The sequence below is a fragment of the Microtus oregoni genome, unplaced genomic scaffold (genome assembly GCF_018167655.1).
Source record: "Microtus oregoni isolate MIOR12 unplaced genomic scaffold, Mior012 000002F_ref0000024, whole genome shotgun sequence".
Lineage (NCBI taxonomy): Eukaryota > Metazoa > Chordata > Mammalia > Rodentia > Cricetidae > Microtus > Microtus oregoni.
This window is the reverse complement of record NW_024543061.1, coordinates 55,497,261-55,517,254: the sequence shown is the minus strand read 5'-3', so window position 1 is coordinate 55,517,254 and position 19,994 is coordinate 55,497,261. Positions and strand designations below refer to the sequence as shown.

Sequence of the window (19,994 nt, the reverse complement as noted above, 5' to 3'; positions counted from 1 at the left end):
TGTTAAGACACTAACCAGCACACCACAGACTACAAACCATAAAATGCTCCAGGATGGTGAGCTGGATCAGACGATAAGATGCTTCCTGGACAACTATGTGCACTTGGTGATCTGGATTTGTTTCCCAGAATTCAAGGTGTGAGAAGAGAACCGACTCTTGAAAGCTGTACACCCCCTTCTCTCTCTTTCTCTTTCACACACAGACAAAGACACACACACACACACAAAATTAAAAATATCTAAGCATTTCTCTCTTCAATTTAGTATTTCTTTATCTAAAGAGCTTTTCTTTAGAGAAAACTCAAGATGCAGGTGAGTTGGGAAGGAATAATTCATATATTAAAAAAAATCACCTACTGGGTGGTGGTTGGCACATGCCATAATCCCAGCACTTGGGAGGCAGAGACAGGCAGATCTCTGTGAGTTCGAGGGCGCCTGGTCTATAGACAGAGTTCCAGGACAGGTCCCAAAGCTACATAGAAACCCTGTCTTGAAAAACAAAAACAAACAAACAATATCACTGGATGGTGGTGGTGCATGTCTTAATCCCAGCACTCGGAAGGCAGAGGCAGGGAGATCAGATCTCTGTGAGTTTGAGACCAGTCTGGTCTACAGGGCAAGTTCCAGGACAGTCAGGGCTATAAAAGAAACCCTGTCTTAAAGAACAAAAACAAAACAAAACAAAATCTGAACAGGGGTTGGAGAGAGGGCTCAGCGGTTAAGAGCACTGACTGCTCTTCTAGAGGACCCAGGTTCAATTCCCAGCACCCATATGGCAGCTCACAACTGTCAGTAACTCTAGGATCCAGTACCCTCACACAGATATACATACGGCTAAACACCAGTAAAATAATTTTTAAAAAATCTGACAGTAACGAAGTATGAGAGTCAAAAACAGTAAAGATATTATACACCTTCTAAAAAGGGGTATGGAGCATGATATCGTTCTAAAAGGCTGCAATCAAACAGAATATGGTATAATTTCTGTTACAAATAATGCACAGAAAAGGTTATAAGAAAACATAATAATTTACTTCAAATACAACACAAAGCTGAGTATGGTGGCACAGGCTCACAATCCCAGCACTTGGGAGGCTGAGGCAGGAGAGACTCTCAGGGTCCAGGTCATCCTGAGCTATGTATCAATACTTTCCCTTGAAAATAAAATAAAAATCTCAAAACTTAAAATCAGTGGCTAAAGAACTGTGAAGCTTTGCAATGGCGGTAGCGAGCTGAAGCTGGAGATTAAGCACACGCAGAAGCACAGCGAGCACAGCACACTGACACACCGTGCTTGCACTAGCTATTATTATTATTATTACTCTTATGATAGTTGTGTGTGTGAAGCGCATGCGCACTATGGTGTATATGGAGTTCAAAGCCAACTCTATAGAGTTGGTCCTCTCTTTCCACTTTTGCTTGGGTTCCAGAGATCGAGCCCAGGTCTCCAGGCTTGGGTGACAAGCACCTTCAACCAGTGAGCCATCTTGTCAGCCGGGAGATGACCTATATGTGGCTCAAATCATTGAGTGCATCATAACCAGAACTTTACAAAGATAAACCATGAGCAGGGCTGTGGTTCAGTGGCGTAGTGCTTACCTTGCATGCAGGAGGCCCTGGGTTCCATCCCCAGCATTGTGTGTATGCCTGTGTGTGTGTGTGTGCATGTGTGTGTGTGTGTGTATGCGTGCGCACATGTGTGCATGTGTGTGTGTGCATGTGTGTATGTTTCCCACCATCCCACCATAATTCACCACATTCATATTCTCTCTTTCTCAGCTGTCCTGGAACTTGCTCTGTAGACCAGGTTGGCCTAGAACTCACAGATCCACCTGCCCCTGCCTCCCGAATGCTGGGCTTATAAATGAGTGTGATCACAACTTGCTTCTGTGCTGATCATTTTGTTCACATCAGCTTGTTTAGTTTTCACCACATCACGGAAAGAGAGGCTCTGTGGTATTTGACAGAAATACCAAGGCAAGGCAGTCACTCTGCTTCCTTGGGGCCACAGAACTAGCAGGTGCCAGCACTGGCATCAGATCCAGGTCTATTTAGAACTTCAGGGTCAAGCAGAGATGGCCTGCACCAGAGCAATATAGAGATGGAAGGCAGGAAGTGCAAGGTTCTAGGAAGCTGGCCATAGGCTCGAGGTGACCGTCAGTATCTTATTCTTCCTGTAGGAAATGCAGACACTGTAACACCCATTTCACAGATGTAGTGTGGGGCTTGTGAAAGCCCCTGTGGAAGTGTGTTCTGTAAATGGCTGTTGGTGAAGTGACGCTGGGGGCAGGGGCATCTGTTTGCTGCACTCAACCATACCATTGGCAGCTTTAGAACGATCCTGCTGACTATCAGCTGGGCTGTGCAGCAGGCTGGACTCGAAGTTACAAAAGGCCTGGTCTATTTGGCAGCCACCACAACATCTGTCCTATTATCACTTGGGCAAAAGAAGGATTTTAAAAGTTCTACCTTCATTCTTTGAGGACTTTTCCTCTGAAAAAGAAAGTGAGAGTGCAGTTGATTTTAACACAAAGACGTCCTGGCTGGGTGTGGAGCTTGGCTTAACATTCACAAGGCTCTGGGCTCTCGAGTCAAACTGACCATCAGTTAAGGGCCTCTTTTCTCAACTCTCATACATTTTACTAACATTACTCCACCTGATTTCACAACTTCCTAATACCTTCAGATCATTTTAATTCACAACCTGATGTGTGGCTCAAATTGCATACAAATGCAATATATCTTACTACTTAAGAAAACATTTGCAATACTCTTAGTCATTCAAAAGAATTTGATTGAGGGCCTCAGACAAGCGCTACACACTCCACAAACAACAACTGATCAATACAGGCCCTGGTTAACAGTCTAACATGGCACAAAAAGGGACTGTGTGGAGGGAGGTCACACATGGCCGGCCACCCCTGTGGGAATGCTCTGCAGTGGGAGAGCATCACTAAGACAGAGACTGTTGTAGGATGCTCACAGGAGGATGGACACACTGCAAGTGAAAGCAGACAGAAAGGGATCTAGGTGCAGTTGACTGGGGGATAGCATAGAATGTAGAGTCTGGATGAAAGTGGGCAGGCTTAGTTAGCGCAATGGTTTACGGGGAGGGTAGTAGAGGATGGGCAGAAAGGCACGGGGGTTAGAAGAAGGCCCCACTAGGCTCTGTTCACTGAATGAGTGGCATGAGCCGTCTGAGGATGACTCTTTCATAGCAGGATTATGCAAGATGGGAGCAAGAAGATTCCAGACAAGATCAGTGATGAGTCTGGGAATCAAACACAGGGCATTTCTAGAGAGAAAACGGATCTCTTCATCACTAACAGAAGGGAGCAGTCATACCACCGAGCTAAGAGAGAGATAGAGAGATCCCAAGGAGGACTCGAACTGCGGACAGTGGGGACAGAGAAGAAAGTGTTCTAGAATGCACTGTAAAGGGTCAAGAAAATGAGCTTCAATTTGATAGTGGTCTATTACAATGCAAACTTCAAAAATTTAAACTGCCTAACAAAATGATACCCATAGATTCTGACCTTTGTCCTTTGACCTTGGAAGAAATCACTGTAGTGTTTGAGCAAGGAGACCTGCACGGTGTGGTCATCGTACTTGACTAAGAAGTATGGCAGGGCGGTGACTCCTTCAGCTTGACATAGGTCATCGTAGGCACGCTCGAGGGCCTGCATCTGGAAACAGTGGAGGTGAGGGCACGCTCTAGGAAAGAGTTCTGAGCTAAAGGCCAAAGCTATCCAAGGAACCGCAAAGCCAGCTAGCTAGAAAAAACTGAGTTCCCCAAGTGCTCACTGACACCAGTTCTTAACTTTTCTCTAACATTTTCCCTGTGTTATGCCTTCACAGGGCCACAAAGGCAGTACTTCGTAGGTCAGAATGGTGGCTGCCTAAGCTGTCAACGGTGTTACAGAGGTAACCAAGAGTTCTGTGAGGAACCAGCAGGCCAAGCAGTGAGAAAACTTGTCTTTTATCTTGTACAGTTTTGTTGATATAATCCACACGCCCTAAAATTCACTCAGAGGGCAGAATCATTGTCTTGAAAATTTTCATTTTTTATTTTTATTTTATGTTTTGCTTTTGTGTGTGAATGTGTATCAGGTGCCTGCAGTACCTGTGGAAGCCTGAAGAGGGCATCAGATCCCCTGAAGCTGGAGTTAGTTGTGAGAGGCTAGGAGCCAAACCTGGGTCCGTAGCACCAACAAGCACTCTTAACTAATGAGCCACCTCTCCAGTCCAGAACTCATGATTGTTTTTTCCTCTTAGTAGCATGTTATGAGCCTGGGTAATAGTTCCTGAGATGATCTGAAAGCTTCTTCTTTTCTCCTTAAACATGAACATTCAACTAGAATGTGCTGCCTTAAGTTAGGTTTTTTCCTTAGGAAACTAGCTACAGAAAACTACAACCACGCATTTGTTCTAAAGTAATGCTTAAATCTTTTTTTTTAAAGGTTTATTTTTATTTCGTGTATATGAGTAAGTACTTTTGTGTATGTGTGTCTGTACACCACATGCATGTAGCGACCACGAGGCCAGAGGCGGGTCTTGGTCCTCCTGGAGATGGAGTTCTGGCTGCCTGAAGCTACCACGTGGGTGCTGGCATTGGGACCTGGGTAAGAGCAGTAAAGCACTCTCCACACCCACCCTGCCTTTACATCTTTGCCGGCTTCAGAATTCTGCATCTTACTGATTGACATGCTTCTGGAATTCAGATCATCTTGACTCTCAGTCAAGGTCTTAAGAACAATCAGAATTTTCCAGCTAGGTCTGTGTTCTGCCAGCCTGATTATTGTAACTGTTCTTGGGACCGATCTCTATTGGCCTCCTTGAAGGAAAGAGCTAGACCTGCAAGTCCGTTTGGTCTGGGGTGGGGGTGCAGAGACTTGTGCTTGTTTCTCAGACTCTCCTGAAGGGCTGTGGCTTTATGTCTTCCCTACTGAAAATGAAAAACACACTTTCGTAAATTCTCAGTCTTTCAAAATGTTCCTGCAATTCCTCCCTGTGGTTTTAGCATTTCACAAATCTCCATGGGCCACCTAGAGGACAATGGCTCCTCCTCTCCACACTGACCTTATCAGCACTTGGTAAACACAGCCCTCGCACCATCTGCAGGGCTCCCCAGGTGCCTTTGCTCCAGCCAGAGAGCTGATGCTCAGCTTGGTGTGAGCCACACACCTGCTCTCACAGTTAAGCCCAACTTTACCTGCATTTGTTTTACTGGCTGATACCTGTTTTGGTGAAAGCCTCTGATCCAAGCCCACAGGCCCCTGGATTAGAGGGATGCTCTCAGGAAGGCAGAGGGCAGGACAGCAAAACCAATAGTAGAAGTGGTACTTCTTCAGGTCCTAGGGGAAACACAAATCAGAACAAAGTTGTAACACTGGTCCTATAACTCAAAGCACCACACATCTATTAGTGTAAGATATTAAGCCAGGAGCAGTGGTGCATGCCTGAGAGGTGAAGGCAGGAGGAACAGAGTTTAAAAAAATCCTGAGCTACACAGTAAGTTAGAGGCCAGCCTGGGTTACATAAGATCCAGCTTCAAAATCTACCACAGGAAGAGCCGGGCGCATTAAAAGCCAACGCACACAATAAGTATACCCGATCATCTCCATCAGAGATTGCTGGAGAACACAGAACTTCTGCCTGGACCCTGGGCTTCCTGCCCATATCTCACATATATTGGTAAACAGACTTTCTCACTCAGAAACAGAAGTTGAACCCTTGACCCCTGCGTGCTTTAGTAAGAAGCTACCCTAGGAGTAGCCTCTTGTCCCATTTTACACCCAGCAGGCTTCTCATGGAGACCCGACCAAAACACACAGCTATGCTGTTCAGTCCTGAGAAAGCGGTGCTGATCTGTTCTCCTCTGCACCCTGGAGGGAACCTTCCCCAAGAGCTTGGTGTTTGAGGAGGCTCAGATTTTGCAGATTTCAGACAATTTACATATGAACCCTGAAATGCCCTGTGAATGGGACCTAAGCCTAGACAGAGTTATATAAGTCTTATTTCCACGGCCTGCATGAAATTTTATATAGTATTTTTAGGGCAGCAGTGTTTGAAGTGTGGAATTTCCACTGTGTTACCATGTCAACATTCAAAGTCCTGATCTGGAAACATTGACTTAAGATTAAAGATGCTCTCCCTCCTACTGAAAAAGCACAGGATAAAACCGAACTCTCTGAATATGGTGGACAATGAGGGCTGCTGAGAAGCCAAGGACAATGGCACTGGGTTTTGATCCTACTGTATGTACTGGCTTTGTGGGAGCCTAGCCTGTTTGGATGCTCACCTTCCTAGACCTGGATGGAGGGGGAAGGACCTTGGACTGCCCACAGGGCAGGGAACCCTGACTGCTCTTCGGACACACCAAGAAATTCTCTGTGGATATGACTGTTCCAGAGTTTTTATAGAATGGAATCACTCAACGCCTTTTAAAATACAAATGTATATGTAGTACAGTTCCAGATGAGAGCCCAAAAATCAGTCTCCATCTTGTTCACTGACTGAAGAACTTAAAAAAAAAAATCCCTTTTTATAAAAGCAAAGCAAACTGTCAAACTGAAATTAATGAAGGGCCTCGCCCTCTGAGGCCTGAGAACTGCACACAAGAGAACTGAAAGCCTGGGAGCCCACTCTCTTTCCCTGTGCTTAAGTGATTTGTCACAGCTGACCTTCAGCGAAAGGTTAAACAATTCAAGATGGGGGACCGCACCTGCGCGGCCAGCTTATCAGGTCACCCCCAGAAGCCAAAGCTTTCTTAGAGTTGTACTTTCCCCCCGGGGTACAAAGGATCTTGGACAAATTAAACATAAAGCCCTTTGTGTCTGAAGAGTTTAAAGGACACAATTACTCCTGGCAACGCCACTCTACTCCGGAGAGAACATTGAGCACCAAAAACACTCCACTGGGAGCTTGTCTTCTTGGCAGAAATGGCCTTTGGGTTAAGAAAAGCCCATACCTCAACTTCTGACAATGAAACAGGATTGTCTTATCCTGCCAAGACAGGGTAGGATAGTTCTAAGAAAGTTCCTTGCCTTTAATAATGGTATGTCAGTTATGTTAGGCCTTAGCCAAAGTTGGTTGACTCAACATTGCAAACGAGACTTTGGGTGATTGCCCAGGTAGTCAGTTGTCTCTGTCAATTGTTGCACATTTTGGATATATCTTGTTTGTTAAGTAATATTTATTCCCTTCTCAGATCTTTGACGGAGTTGAAGATTATATAATTGTAGTTACTCTCTACATTATTTAGACTCCTTGAGATAGAATGTTTAGCAAAACTTTTGTTCTCAATATTGTTTGTTATATTTATTATTTGTTATTATTGTATATAGTTGTATTTGGTTTAGTTCTGTCTTATTTAGACAAAAGGGGGAGATGTAGGGATAAGTCCCGCCCCTTAGGGGGGCGTGTTCGCCTCGGGCTAATGTTTACCTATAAATCTGGCAAGGCTCCCAGCCGCTGCTTCTGCTTTCCTGGTCTCCACAGGAACGGTGGTTCTGTAAGTCTATTTCCCCATTAAAGCTGTATATATTTTTACAATCTATCTGCATTCATTTACGCCGTTACACTTGTATAGCCTGGCTAAGAACATTTTGCAAAAAGGGAAAGCAAGGCAGTTAGCCACTGACTCTAGGAAGCTGCTTCAAAGTTTAATAAAAACTGATATTATTTTCTCATTAAGTCAAAACTGTTAGTTGGGATCCTTGGTATAAAAAATGAACTAATGCTTAATTAATAAGAATTCTTAGTATATAAAGGTACTCATGATCAAGGAACAAACCTTTAGCACCAATTAAATCCATCCTACCAAGGAATTCATAAGTAGATAAATGATTGACATCCAAGCTGCACCTGGTAACCTGACATCCTCTCTCTCACCCCATCCCCCTCCCATAACTCACTGGGAAATGTGCCCCTCATAGGTAATGGCCCTTGGGCTGCCTGAGGAAGAAACCCTGCCAGCCTCTCCTGTGCCTGGCAGGGAATGACACAGAGGACATTTGGAGAAGCAAGGCTGTTAAAAAATAACTAAATTGGTACCTTTCTCCCAATGTATACACTTAAATCTATATGAAAACATTTGATGTAGGTAAGTTTTCTATCTATCTGTTGTTTCATTGGTTAATTAATAAAGAAAACTGCTTAGCCTGATAGGTCAGAACATAGGTAGGTGGGGAAGACAGAACAGAATGCTGGGAAGAAGGCAATGAGAGAGCTGCCATGAAGTCACTAGAGTCAGACATGCTGAATCTTTCCCAGTAAGCCACGGATTATTAGATATGGGTTAAAGCAAGGTGTGAGAGTTAGCCAATAAGAGGCTAGAACTAATGGGCCAGGCAGTGTTTAAATGAATACAGTTTGTGCATTGTTATTTTGGGTGTTAAAGCTAGCTGTGCGGGAGCCGGGAGGATGAAAAGCAGGCCTGCTTGCCTCATCACTACAAACATTTTCTTACTATATTCAACTTTACTAAGTAAATAAGGATATCAAATATGTGGAAGGAGATTGATGACCCGGGTTGAAGAGGCGGTGGCAAAGCAACACCCTACACACTTAATATGCCTAGAGGCACAGGCACAGCCAGAGAGAACAAATACCAGCGTGGCTGGCCACTGAGGGTCACTGAGGGTCACTGTTCACACTAGGGCACAGGAATCTAATCTGGAATGTAGAGGGAGTCTACGGAACAGTCACATGACAGAACACAGCAGCGTTTTACAGGTGCCGTCCTCTGCTATGGGGCTGTGTGTAAACATACGGGGAGAGCAGCTCTTGGGCTCCTAACTAGTCGGCAGGCCGCCCTTAACATTATATAAATTAAGTCTTGCATACAGAAAAGCTTTCTTTTTCTCTTGATAAACAACTGTTTGTGTGCTGAAGCCAGGTGGTATGGCTGCCCCCATCCAGAAGCCCCTTCTGTGCAGTGGCTATTACTGAGACTTCAGATCTGAAGTGTCTTCAGAGGCAAGCAAAAGCTTGGTCCCGGGCTGTAGTGCTGAAAGCCAGACAGGCATTTAGGATGTGGGGTGGAGTCTGGGGAGGGGAGATTAATAGGATGGAATTAACCCACTGAGGGCATGCCTTTAAAGGGGACACTGGTTCTCTCTTTGCTTCCCAGGGACAATGAAGCGAACAGCTCCTGCTTCATGCTCTCACCATGATAGTCTCTGTGATCATAGGACCAATCACAGAGAAGCCAAGACACCAAAGAACAAAACCTCTAAAACTACAAGCCACCTTCTTATAAGTTATCTCAAGAACTTTGAGACAGAAGGTGGAGTTTCATGATGGGCCTTGAAAGAAAGCTGGGTGCTTGTTTTGTTTTTCATTTGCTTGTTTTGAAACTTACTGTTGCTATGTAGCTGACCTGAAATTCACAATGTACACTGGACTGGCCTTAAACTTGCGAGTAACCCTGTTTCTGCCTCATGACTGCTGGGGTGACAGGTGTGTCACCACAGCTGGCTGTAGGATCCTATTTCACGCAGACACGATCGGGCAACAGCAGAGCCTCCATTTCCAGAGTCTGCTCTATTCTGTGCTGAATGACAGAAGTTGGGTCACTATGTCTGAGAAATTCTGCAATGGCTGTAGGGTGATCAAGAGGCACAGGTCAGTTCTGCACTGTTCACAGGTGCTGGCATGACCTCCACTATTCAGCAAGCTTCCTGTTAATGGTCCTAGCACACACTCCTGGGGAACAGCTCTCAGAGTGCCGGGCCTCCAGTTGGTCCACGGGGCCGAGTCAGGGCTGTGTAGTCTCCATCTATTTACTTACCGCGAAGGTCAAGAGCAGAAACTTGTTGAGGAGCAAGGGGTTTTCCAGAGCAGCGCCTGACTTTATGGCTTCCCAGATCTGCCAGAAGAACCAAAGGTGTTAGGTCGGGCGGGCTGCTGGTTTCTCTGTCCAACCACCGCTCTCCTTCCCTTCTAGCCTGCGCTGCTCTCAGACACTGAAGTGGCTCATTACACCTCTCTGCCTACTTCACACCGCCTCTCCAGCAGCTGTGCTCCATCATTATCAGTGGGCGAGAGTACCTGGCACCCTCCCTCAGGGGCACTCAGCACCGAGGAGGTAAGTAGACACTCACACCTTTGAGATACCCATCAGCAGGGATTCGCTACTGTCTGCTGTGTGCCTGGCATGTCATGGCTGCAGAGATAAAAAGCACATGTCCAGCTCCATGCAGGACTTCTGTCACAGAAGCAAGACACCTGACCTGTCAAGAAGTGGAAACTGGGGGGAGGAGAGGCTCTGAAATGAGTGATCTGAACTAAACTACACAGTGTGGCTTTGCTTGCCTTTTTTCCTCTTTCTTTCTTTCTTTCTTTCTTTTTCTTTTTCTTTGTCTGGGCTGGAATTCTCTAAATAGAATAGGCTGGTCTCAAACTCAATAGATCCCCTGCATGTGCCTTCTGAGTGCTGGGATTAAAGGCATGCGCCACCACGCCCATCCCCATGGTGGGGCTTTCTCAGGGCTCTATTTGGAGTTTTGAGAGATGAGAAAAGGAGCGTGGCCTCCACGTCTGAACACTAGGCTAGTGCTGTGTCTGTGGACAGAAGCCAGGTTGTCACCAGCTGGTCACAAGATGCTCACAGCTCAGTTGCTAACCTAAACTGCTACAAAAGCCACAGCAAATGCTGGCAAATGCATGTATGAGAGGAAAGCAAACAGACATCACCACCCTGGAGGCGCTGGACCATGGAAGAGTGGACCCCACTTTCTGATGAGTTGGCTGGGGTGGGGTAGGAGAAATCTGAGCCTGGTCAAGGCTGGAATTTTTCCCTTCGGGAGTAAGGCCTGATGCAACTCTCTAGAGCTGCATCCACTTCGAGGGAGGTGACCACTGGGACCCACATGGTTTCTCGTTTCTCTGCCATATTGTCGTGGTTATTGCTAGTGTGGCTCTTGCAGAGGTCCTTTATTAAACTGACTTGTAGAATTCACACGATGGACAGTGACCACAGCAGAGTAGTTAGCTCTCTTGTGTACGGGGAGGGGATCTTCTGGTTACCCCGAGATACTCGGCTGTAAAGAATCCCGGTGCAGTGCTGCAGGGAGCTAGATATACCCTCCTCACTGCTCAGTACCTCCCAACCATCCTCTCCGGCTTCTCCTGCTTCTTCCCTCCCCAGCCTTACCCTCTGTTCTACAGTCTCCTTGTGTTGAATATGTTCACTTCTACACGTGAGTGGGACTTGGCTTGTCGTTCTGTGCCCGACTCATTTTACTTCCTCTAAGGCCTTCCTGTCTACTCATGTTGTCACAGATCCAGGATTTTATTCTTCTTCGTGGGTAAGGTCCCTGTGCGTATGTACCATATTCCCACATGAGCTCGCCTGCTCAGGGCACCCTGGCTACTGTGGACAGGCTGCAGGTGTGCCTTCAGTGTTTAGATCTCACTTCTGCTAGATAAGACACACCCAGTGGTGGCACTCTGGGTCACCAGCCAGCAGCTGTACTGATTATATTCTCCGAAGGCAAACAAGATGCCATTTGTTTTCTAAGACTAGTGTGAAGACCCCGCAAATAAATGAGACAAGAAGACGGGCAAAGACCAACCCCTTCCACCCCATTCTTTCATTCGCCTCCACCTCAGAAGTGACGAGGCAAAGTAAAGATATACGGGTAAAGACAGCACGGCCCAGAGAGAGGCAACAGCACAGAGCAGGTGACAAGCCACCCCATCCACTTGGTACTACTGAGACAGAGGACACAGGGACAAGACTGACAGGGCAGAAACAGCAGAGATCTCAGCGGGCTCACAGGTCACCTGCACTGACCAGAGTTTGCCTGGTAACACTGGAGGCCTGTAATTGCCATTGTGGCTTAGACAGCCAAGCCTCCTGAGGGACAAAGCACAGAGCCCCCAGGTCCATTTGGTCACAGCAGCGTAATTCTCAGGGGCCACACTGTTCCAAATGTTTCCTGGACTCCAGCAGCCAAGCTCATTTCCTACCTTAGCCCTGCATGAACCCCAGCCCCACCTCAGAGCTTGGCTGTCTCCCCCGAACATCTCCACAGGAAAGAGTTGACCGTATTCCCTCTGGGAAAAAGCTCTCAAACTCACCAGCCCCTCTATGTATCTCTTACAGACTATTTCTGTGATAAACCCGTGTGCCTGAGTAGACGCAGTGCACTTGCCTCAACCCCAGGAATAAAATGGAGTCATTGCAGCTGCGCAGCTAACCTCATTTGCCGACTGTTCCAGAAGGAGTTTCTTGTCTGCCGTCTTAAAAGCCTCGAGAGTGTTGGTGTTGTACAGGGTCCCCATGGCAGGGCAGCAGCGGGCAGGCGTGGGGGCACTCCTAGATGTGAAGCAAACAGTTACCCAGCACAACTGGGAGCCCGAACCAAGTGTGAGGTGACAAGTAGCCCCGACACCTCTGATCGGGAAAGCAGACAAACATTTCACTGGTCCTAGCTCAAGTATAAAAAGAAACCAGGTACTGTCTGGGGACCCTCTGTACCCCCTGGCCCTCAGCTGTCAGCCTCCTATTCTTCCCAAAGAAAGTTCATCTTTGTTCTTTCCCATAATCAAAGTGAGGAGGAACTGGCTGAATCAGGAACTGTCAAGTTCTAATTCTAACTAGCAGCTCTCCCCTCTTAGACCCTACGAAACGGCTACCGTGATGGCTAGTTCATGCCAACATGAAACACGCTATCAGCCAGAAAATGTAACCTCGCTTGAAGAATGCCTCCATCAGATTGGCCTGGAGTCTATGCTGTATTTTCTCTTTGTTGATGTGGAAGGGCTCACACCACTGGGGGCGGTGCCACCCTTGGGAAGGAGATCCAAGAAACCAGACTGAGCAAGCCGTGGAGAGCAAGACAGTAAACAGCATTCCTCCATGGCCTCTGCTTCTGTTACTGTCTCCAGGTTCCTGCCCTGACTTCCCTGCATGACAGACTATAACTGTAAGCAGAAATAAACCCTTTCTTCCCCATATTGTCTCTGCTCATGCTGTTTATCACAGTAATAGAAAGCAAACGTGGACAGCTGGGGTCACAATCACAGAGCAGAGTGAGCAGTTCCCACTAGCGGACTCAGGGTTCACCCCACCCACCCAGGGCTGACTCTAGCCCACACGTACCAGGCAGCAATTCCCACCAGCTGGCGGCCCATACTGCACAGCTCTGCACACAGTTGCTACATCATCTGGGCCAGGGATAACTTGCAGGATAGCCAGACTACTGTCAATCTCAGGCACCAGCCACATGATTCACACCCACTACACTTCCCCAAAGGCCCCACAGGAATTGAAGAGATAAAATTGGAGAAAGATGAATTAATTCTAAATGCAGGCTTGGGCAGGGACACATCTGCTGTCTCTGAAGTGATCAGCCTGTATTTTGTATAGCACTGATGTCGAAAGAAAATAACCTTGGTTCTGGAGAGACGGCTCAATGGTTAAGAAGACTGGCTGCTCCTGCAGAGGACCCAGATTCAGCTCCCAGAACCCTCATAATGGCTCATAACCATCTGTAACTCCAATTGGAGGGGTAATGCGCCCTCTTCTGACCTCTGTGGGCACCAAGCACACACATGGTATACATACATACATACATTTAGGCAAAACACTCACCTACGGGGCTAGAGGGCTCAGCAGTTAAGAGCACTGACTGCTCTTCCAGAGGGCCCAGGTTCAATTTCCAGCACCCACATGGCAGCTAACTCCAAGACCTGCCACCCTCACACAGACAGACAGACATACAGGCAAAACAAAACAAAAACCAACCAACCAAACAAACAAACAAACAAACAAAAAAACAACAATGCACATAAAAAGACCACTCACTCACATAAAATGAATAACTAAGTTAAACATTAGAAAATATTTCTGTCACTAATGGGTTAATGCCATTGTCAGGTGGGACTTACACAGAGAAGGTTCTGGTAGTCATCACCCTGAGGACACAGCATGTTTTGATATCTTTCCATGTGTGGTATACAAAGAAGCTGCAGGGAGCCTGATGAAAGGAGATGTCAGTCTAGGGCAGGTGAGGAGGGGCACATGGGTAACAATGGCTCTGCTAAATGCCACCAGTAAGGCTTAGATGCAAAGGCCTGGTGAGGGTGTGGGGGAGATCTTTCAGTGTCCAGAGACCTCCCTGGAGAGCCACAAGCCATCACATCCCAAGCTGTCTGTCATCACAGTCCTCCACTAACAGAACGTTACTCCTCTAGGCGGTGTGCACGCATGAAAGGTCTTGAGGAGAGAGAAATCATGCAGGGCAAATCTGGGCCTGGAGAGGAGAGGAGCCAGAGCCTCTGCCCGGCAGCCTCCCACGTCAGATGAGAACTGCCAGATGAAATCAATGCTGTGGCAGAGAGAAGGAGGCTGGGCCAAGTACAGTGTAAGAAGGGACTCTGTCTAACATGTCCCAGTAACTCCCAGTGTGTGCAAACGATCATAGAGCCCTGCTGTGAGGGTCAGAAGCTACTTCCGAGAGCACAGACACTGCTGGGATGGCTCCTAGCAACACCAGACACAGTTAAGCTATTGAGCATATCACATCTGATGAGGCTCCCACCAAGAATTACTAGGATTTAATTTGTCTGGATGAGTTAGTGATAGGCAGTTATGATAGGGAAAAAAAGAAAAAGGCTGTGAAGGGCAGGGCTGGAGAGATGACTCAGCAGTTAAGAGCTCCTGCTGCTCTTGCAAAGGACCCAGTTTTGAGTCCTAGCACCCACACAGTGGCTCACAAGCACCTGTCACTCCAGTGCCAGGGGATATGACGCCCTCTTCTGGCTTCCCTGTGCACTGCATGCATGTGGTAACACAAGCAGACAAAATAATACATATTGTTTTTTTAAAAAAAAAAAAAAGAAGAAGAAGAAGGCTCCAAAGGGAGAAAAAAATTGACATTGCTCTGTATCTACGCTATGCTTTTAAAATCTGATGAGAGATTTTAAAATCTTTTGAGAGATTTAATAAAAATAGAGGGGCCAGTGAGATTACTCAGAGGATGATGGCACTTGCTGCCAGTGCTAACCACCAAAATTCAATCACTGGGGCTAACATGGTGCAGGCAGAGAGAACAGTCTCCTGTAAGCTGACCTCCGACCTCTACACAGGTGCTATGATAAACACACACCCACATGCATGCACACACACTCACGATAATAAACAAAACGCGATTTGTAAACATTTCTAAAGGGCTAGAAAGATGGTTCAGCAGTTAGAGAGCACTGGCTGCTCTTGTAAGAGGACCAGGTTTGATTCCCAGCATCCACACAGTGGCTCGCACCCATCTGTAACTCCAGTTCCAGGGGACCCAAGACTCTCTTCTGGCTCCCGTGGGCATTACACAATATGGTGCATAGACATACATGCAGGCAAACACTCACAGATAAAAAAATAAAAGAAATAAATCTTTAAAACCGAGTTACTAATAAAGAATCATAAAATATTCTAAAATGGTAATCTGGAGGGCCGTTATCCAAACTCCAATAAATCTAGATGGTACGAGGTACAGGAAAGGCTCTGAAAGGGACTCATTTTTTCCCTAATAAATGAATGTAGTAGACAGTCTCAGTAGGAGGCACTGACTCTGCACCTTGCCTGCTCAAGGGAACACTCACTCCTTGCCCAAAGCAAGCAGGGATTTGGACTCTGCACAAATCAATACTCACATGTCAAAAGCACTGAACTCCAACGTCAAGCGGGTAGGCAGGCCAGCAGAGTCACCTGTGTGAAGCATTGTCATATCTCAGTGACAAGCCAGAGTGTACACCCATGTGAGAACATCCATGGTCAGTCATGTCCTACTGTTGGAGAATTGAGCCCAAGGTGCCCATCTGAGTCTGCTGACCCGTGGCATGCAGATAACACATGCACAGATAACAGCGGATCTTGAGAGAGATGGACAGGGAGGGACCTGTCACCGATAACAGAAAGTATACCCTGTGAATCTCCAACACACCCTGGGAGCTGGCTGGGCAGTGTTAGCTATAGCAACTTGAATTCCACCACTCCTCTTTTTTCCCCAGAGTGAAAAGAAAATTTTTAAAAGTGACTTGGGCAAACGTCAAGAAAGACAAAAGAAGTTAAGAAACTGTGGATATAAAAGACAAGCATATTTCTTGTCTGGGTTCCATCCTCAGCACTCTAAAGGTAATAACAACAAGTAAGGGTGCTGCTGCCGCAGAGGACAGCCAAGAAACACAGAGATGAGGGGTGAGGCAGGTGGGGACCGCCTACCATTGTAGTAATAGCCCTTGATGTCCTTGGGAGTCTCGTCCAGGCGGTACTCATTCAACTTCTTCTGGGTCAGTTCGTGCCAGAAGCCAACATCCAGGGCACTATTAAAGGGGGCGAACTGCAGCTTGGACAGTCCAGGGTCCCCCATTGTCACTGCTCTTATCGGTCTACCAAAACAAAAACAAGAAAAAATAGAGCTTAAGTCAAGCAAACCTATTAGGATTGGGAAAATGACTAAGTGGCTAAGAGCACTTGTTTCTCTTGCAGAGAATCCAGGTTTAGTTCCCAGAATCCACACAGTGCCTTACACCTACCTGTAGCTCCAGTATCAGGAGATTCAATGCTCTCTTCTCCTTTGGCTTCTGCATGAAAGCAGTGCACACAAATTCGCTCAGACTCAGCACATACACATAAATATAATAAATGTATAAATAAATCTTTTCTTTAAACAACTAGCCAGCCGGGCAGTGGTGGCACATGCCTTTAATCCCAGCACTTGCGAGGCAGAGGTAGGCAGATCTCTGTGAGTTCGAAGCCAGCCTGGTCTACGAGAGCTAGTTCCAGGACAGGCTCCAAAGCCACAAAGAAACCCTGTCTCGAAAAACCAAAATAAATAAATACCCAACAACTAGCCAGTGGCAGTTCCAGTGTATAGGCTCCCGAAGACACTGCTCTTAGAGTCTGCAGTCACACTCTACCCAGAAGTGTAACATTCAATCACAGACCTCTGGAGTTGTTCCACCCTGACAACGGGCTCAGCACCTTTTATTTTTACTTATTATTATCATCACCATTATTAATTTTTTTAGACAGGGTCTCTCTACATAGCCCTGGCTGTCTTGGAACTCTCTCTGCACTCTATAAAGAGCAGCTCCCTGACCCTCTCCCAGGTGCCCACTGGGACAGACCACTCTGTCATTGTGAGACTGACACCACAGATCCCTTAAAGGGGACTCACGCATAACTTAAACCTTAGTGACTGGCTTACTCAAGACACAACTTTGAAAACTTCCTGGAGATTTGTCAAATTCAGTTTCTTCACAGGGGCAATTTGTAGAAGCAGCCTTTCTGGCATCAACTCCTTTTATCTTGTGCTAGTGATAAAGTGGGCACGCAGGCTCCCTCCCACTTGAAGCAAGCACTGGAGCCCTGAACTGCACCCTCAGCTCCACCCTTGACTCCCTGCTCAGTCAGCTGGGGACTGACTCCTTGGAGACTGGCACAATCTATAAGTCCAACATCCGATCAGAATGTGCCAATCTGAGTCAGGTACGGCAGCACACTCTGTCACCCCAACACCAAGAGGATCAAGAGTTCAAGATCATATTTGGCTACCTTGTAAATTCAAGACCAATCTGGACTACATAAGTCCCTGTCAGAAGGAACGGAGGGAAGAATAAGAAAAACATAATGAAGGGGCAAGGAGGGAGGGACAGAGGAGGAAGGCCATCTAGAAGGTCAAGTTGGAATTCTGCTTATTTGAGATCAGTGCTGAGCACTTCAGCTGTGTTCACTTCCTATAAGCTTTAATTCCTTTATGATCTCATGTTATAGCTCTTTTTTCCCTCCCCGAAGGGTCCATGCTGGGGTGGAGACTGTTGCATCTCTTAACTACATGGAAATTGTGCATTCTGCATCATAGTTTGTATTTTAATGCTTTCATCTCCCCGCTAGATTCATCAAGTGTCTGGGGCCCAACCAGCAGCCCTGCATATGCACCAGGACTGTGAAGCACCCACGTGCATACCTGTGAGCTTTGTATGTACACCAGGCCTGTGAACCACTCGTCTAGACTATGCATGTGTCCTGTACCTACGAACCATCCATGTACACCATCCATGTGCACCTGAAAGTCACTTTCAGGTGCTCACATTTGGGGGAACATAGCATGGCAGGAAAGCACTGCAGACGTGGGAATTTTCCAGAGGCTTGTGTGCACAGCTTCTGTTTACCAGCACACATTTAAAATCCTTATGCTGTCTGCACCAAAGGAAAAATGAAAGTCAGCTTAGCAACAATCTTGCTTGCCAAAGAGCTGTTTCTGCCTGTGCCTGGCTGTGTTTCTATCTAAAGAAGGACTCGGGTTCAGAGTCGCCTACCTTCACTTCCTAGATGTTGGGCCACCCACATGGGCTGACTTATCCAACAAGGGTCTGGATCGTTTGGTTATCTCCCGCTTACTGTCCACAATTGGCAGTACATTGTCACGATTTTTCCTAGATTCTGGCCAAAGCACACTTGTTTCCTGGTATTTGCTCTTAGCTATACAGGCATGCATTCATATTGGTTTTTATACCCCAGAACTGACAATTCCACTTTTAGACAGCCTCTGCATTTTCTAGAAAGAGAAAGGAATGCTATGCATTTCTACAAATTAATCTTAATTTATAGAATAGGAGCTATTCTATTCTACAAGATAGAAAATTAATTTTATGACAAGACCGAAATCTGAAATATTTTATTTAAAATGTTATGAATTAACTTTTTTTAAAAGGCTGATTTTCTTTTTTTGAGACCTCATCTCACCATGTATCCTCGGCTCGTCTAGAACTCACTGTGTAGAGCAGGATGGTGTCAAACTCTTAGAGATCCACCTGTCTCTGCCTCCCAAGTGCTGGGACTTAAGGTTTATGCCACCACACTCTGTTGAGGTTGATTGTTTTATATGAATATTTAAATAAGAACCCCCCCCATGTGAAATGCTTGTTGTAATCCCAGCACTAGGGATGCTGAGGTGGGAGCACTATGGGCTTTGGTTACACAGGGAGTTCCAGGATGCTGGAGAAATCCCTGAGACCACACCCCTTTAGAGAAGCTACTGGTGACTGGTGGCTGCTGAGAAAGGAAGACTCACTTTCCTTCTGGGATATGGCCGTGGCCACACCCTATGGGCACATGTGCAGCACTGATTGGAATCAGGTAGTTACTAATTATGAGAAATAAAATGAGGACATGGAGCCAGATGGGGCTCTAGGGGAAGCCAAGAGGGAAATGATGGGGGCTTTACAGAAAGCCAGAGGGAGGTGATGGGGGCTCTAGGGAAAACCAGAGGGAGGTGATGGGGCTCTAGGGGAAGCCAGAGGGAGGTAGTGATAGCTGGATGGGATTAACAGGCATTGTATAAATTTATGAAAATTCCAAAAATAAAAAATATTATTAATAAAAGAAAAAATAAAATAAATGCTTCTGACTCAGAGGATTGTTAGTGTTTAAACCAGGTCAGCAAATGTCACAATGAGTGTTAAAGGGTATTTCCTTAGTGACCAAGCAAAATATACATCTTTCAGCTTGGTAAACAGCCCAAGAATACAACCACAGCTTGCAGGCGACTAACCACACATTTTGACAACTTGCTTTTTATTGGTATTTATAATGTTCCTCAGTAACAACAAACTGAGCTCCTCGTTTCCTACAATGTGACTTACTTAACTCTGTTCCAAATCTGGATTAGGAGACAAACTGAACTCAGTACTCATTTTTTCACTTTTTATATAATATTTAGAAAAGTTCTATAAAACAGGCTTTGTAGAATTTTTTTTAAATGGAGATTTAAATATAAACAGGTGGCACAATAATTTTGGGTTATGAGAACTGAAGATACTGTCTACTTTAAAGCCTTTGTAAATCCCTTTAATATGCTATATAGCAAGGATTCGTAAACTTTTTCTGCTTACAGGCACTGCACATTTGAGAAAATTTCACACCACCAGGATGCACGGATAAAATGGCTAATACTGGTTATTGGGGCGGCTGCAGACTCAGCTGTGAG

General features: G+C 46.1%; 1 protein-coding gene across 3 annotated transcripts in view; it reads right to left on the bottom strand.

Moving 5' to 3' along the window:
• Atg7 (autophagy related 7) overlaps positions 1-19,994 on the bottom strand; it is a 214,003-nt gene that overhangs the window by 170,431 nt on the left and 23,578 nt on the right. For all 3 annotated transcript variants that reach the window (XM_041680156.1, XM_041680146.1, XM_041680165.1), the window contains exons 2-7: positions 16,226-16,392; positions 15,658-15,712; positions 12,208-12,325; positions 9,794-9,871; positions 5,238-5,354; positions 3,537-3,686 (exon numbers count right to left, since the gene is read on the bottom strand). In XM_041680156.1, coding sequence (XP_041536090.1) covers positions 3,537-3,686; positions 5,238-5,354; positions 9,794-9,871; positions 12,208-12,325; positions 15,658-15,712; positions 16,226-16,373 — 666 coding nt within the window. In that variant the 5' untranslated portion in view covers positions 16,374-16,392. The remainder of the gene's footprint in view (positions 1-3,536; positions 3,687-5,237; positions 5,355-9,793; positions 9,872-12,207; positions 12,326-15,657; positions 15,713-16,225; positions 16,393-19,994) is intronic.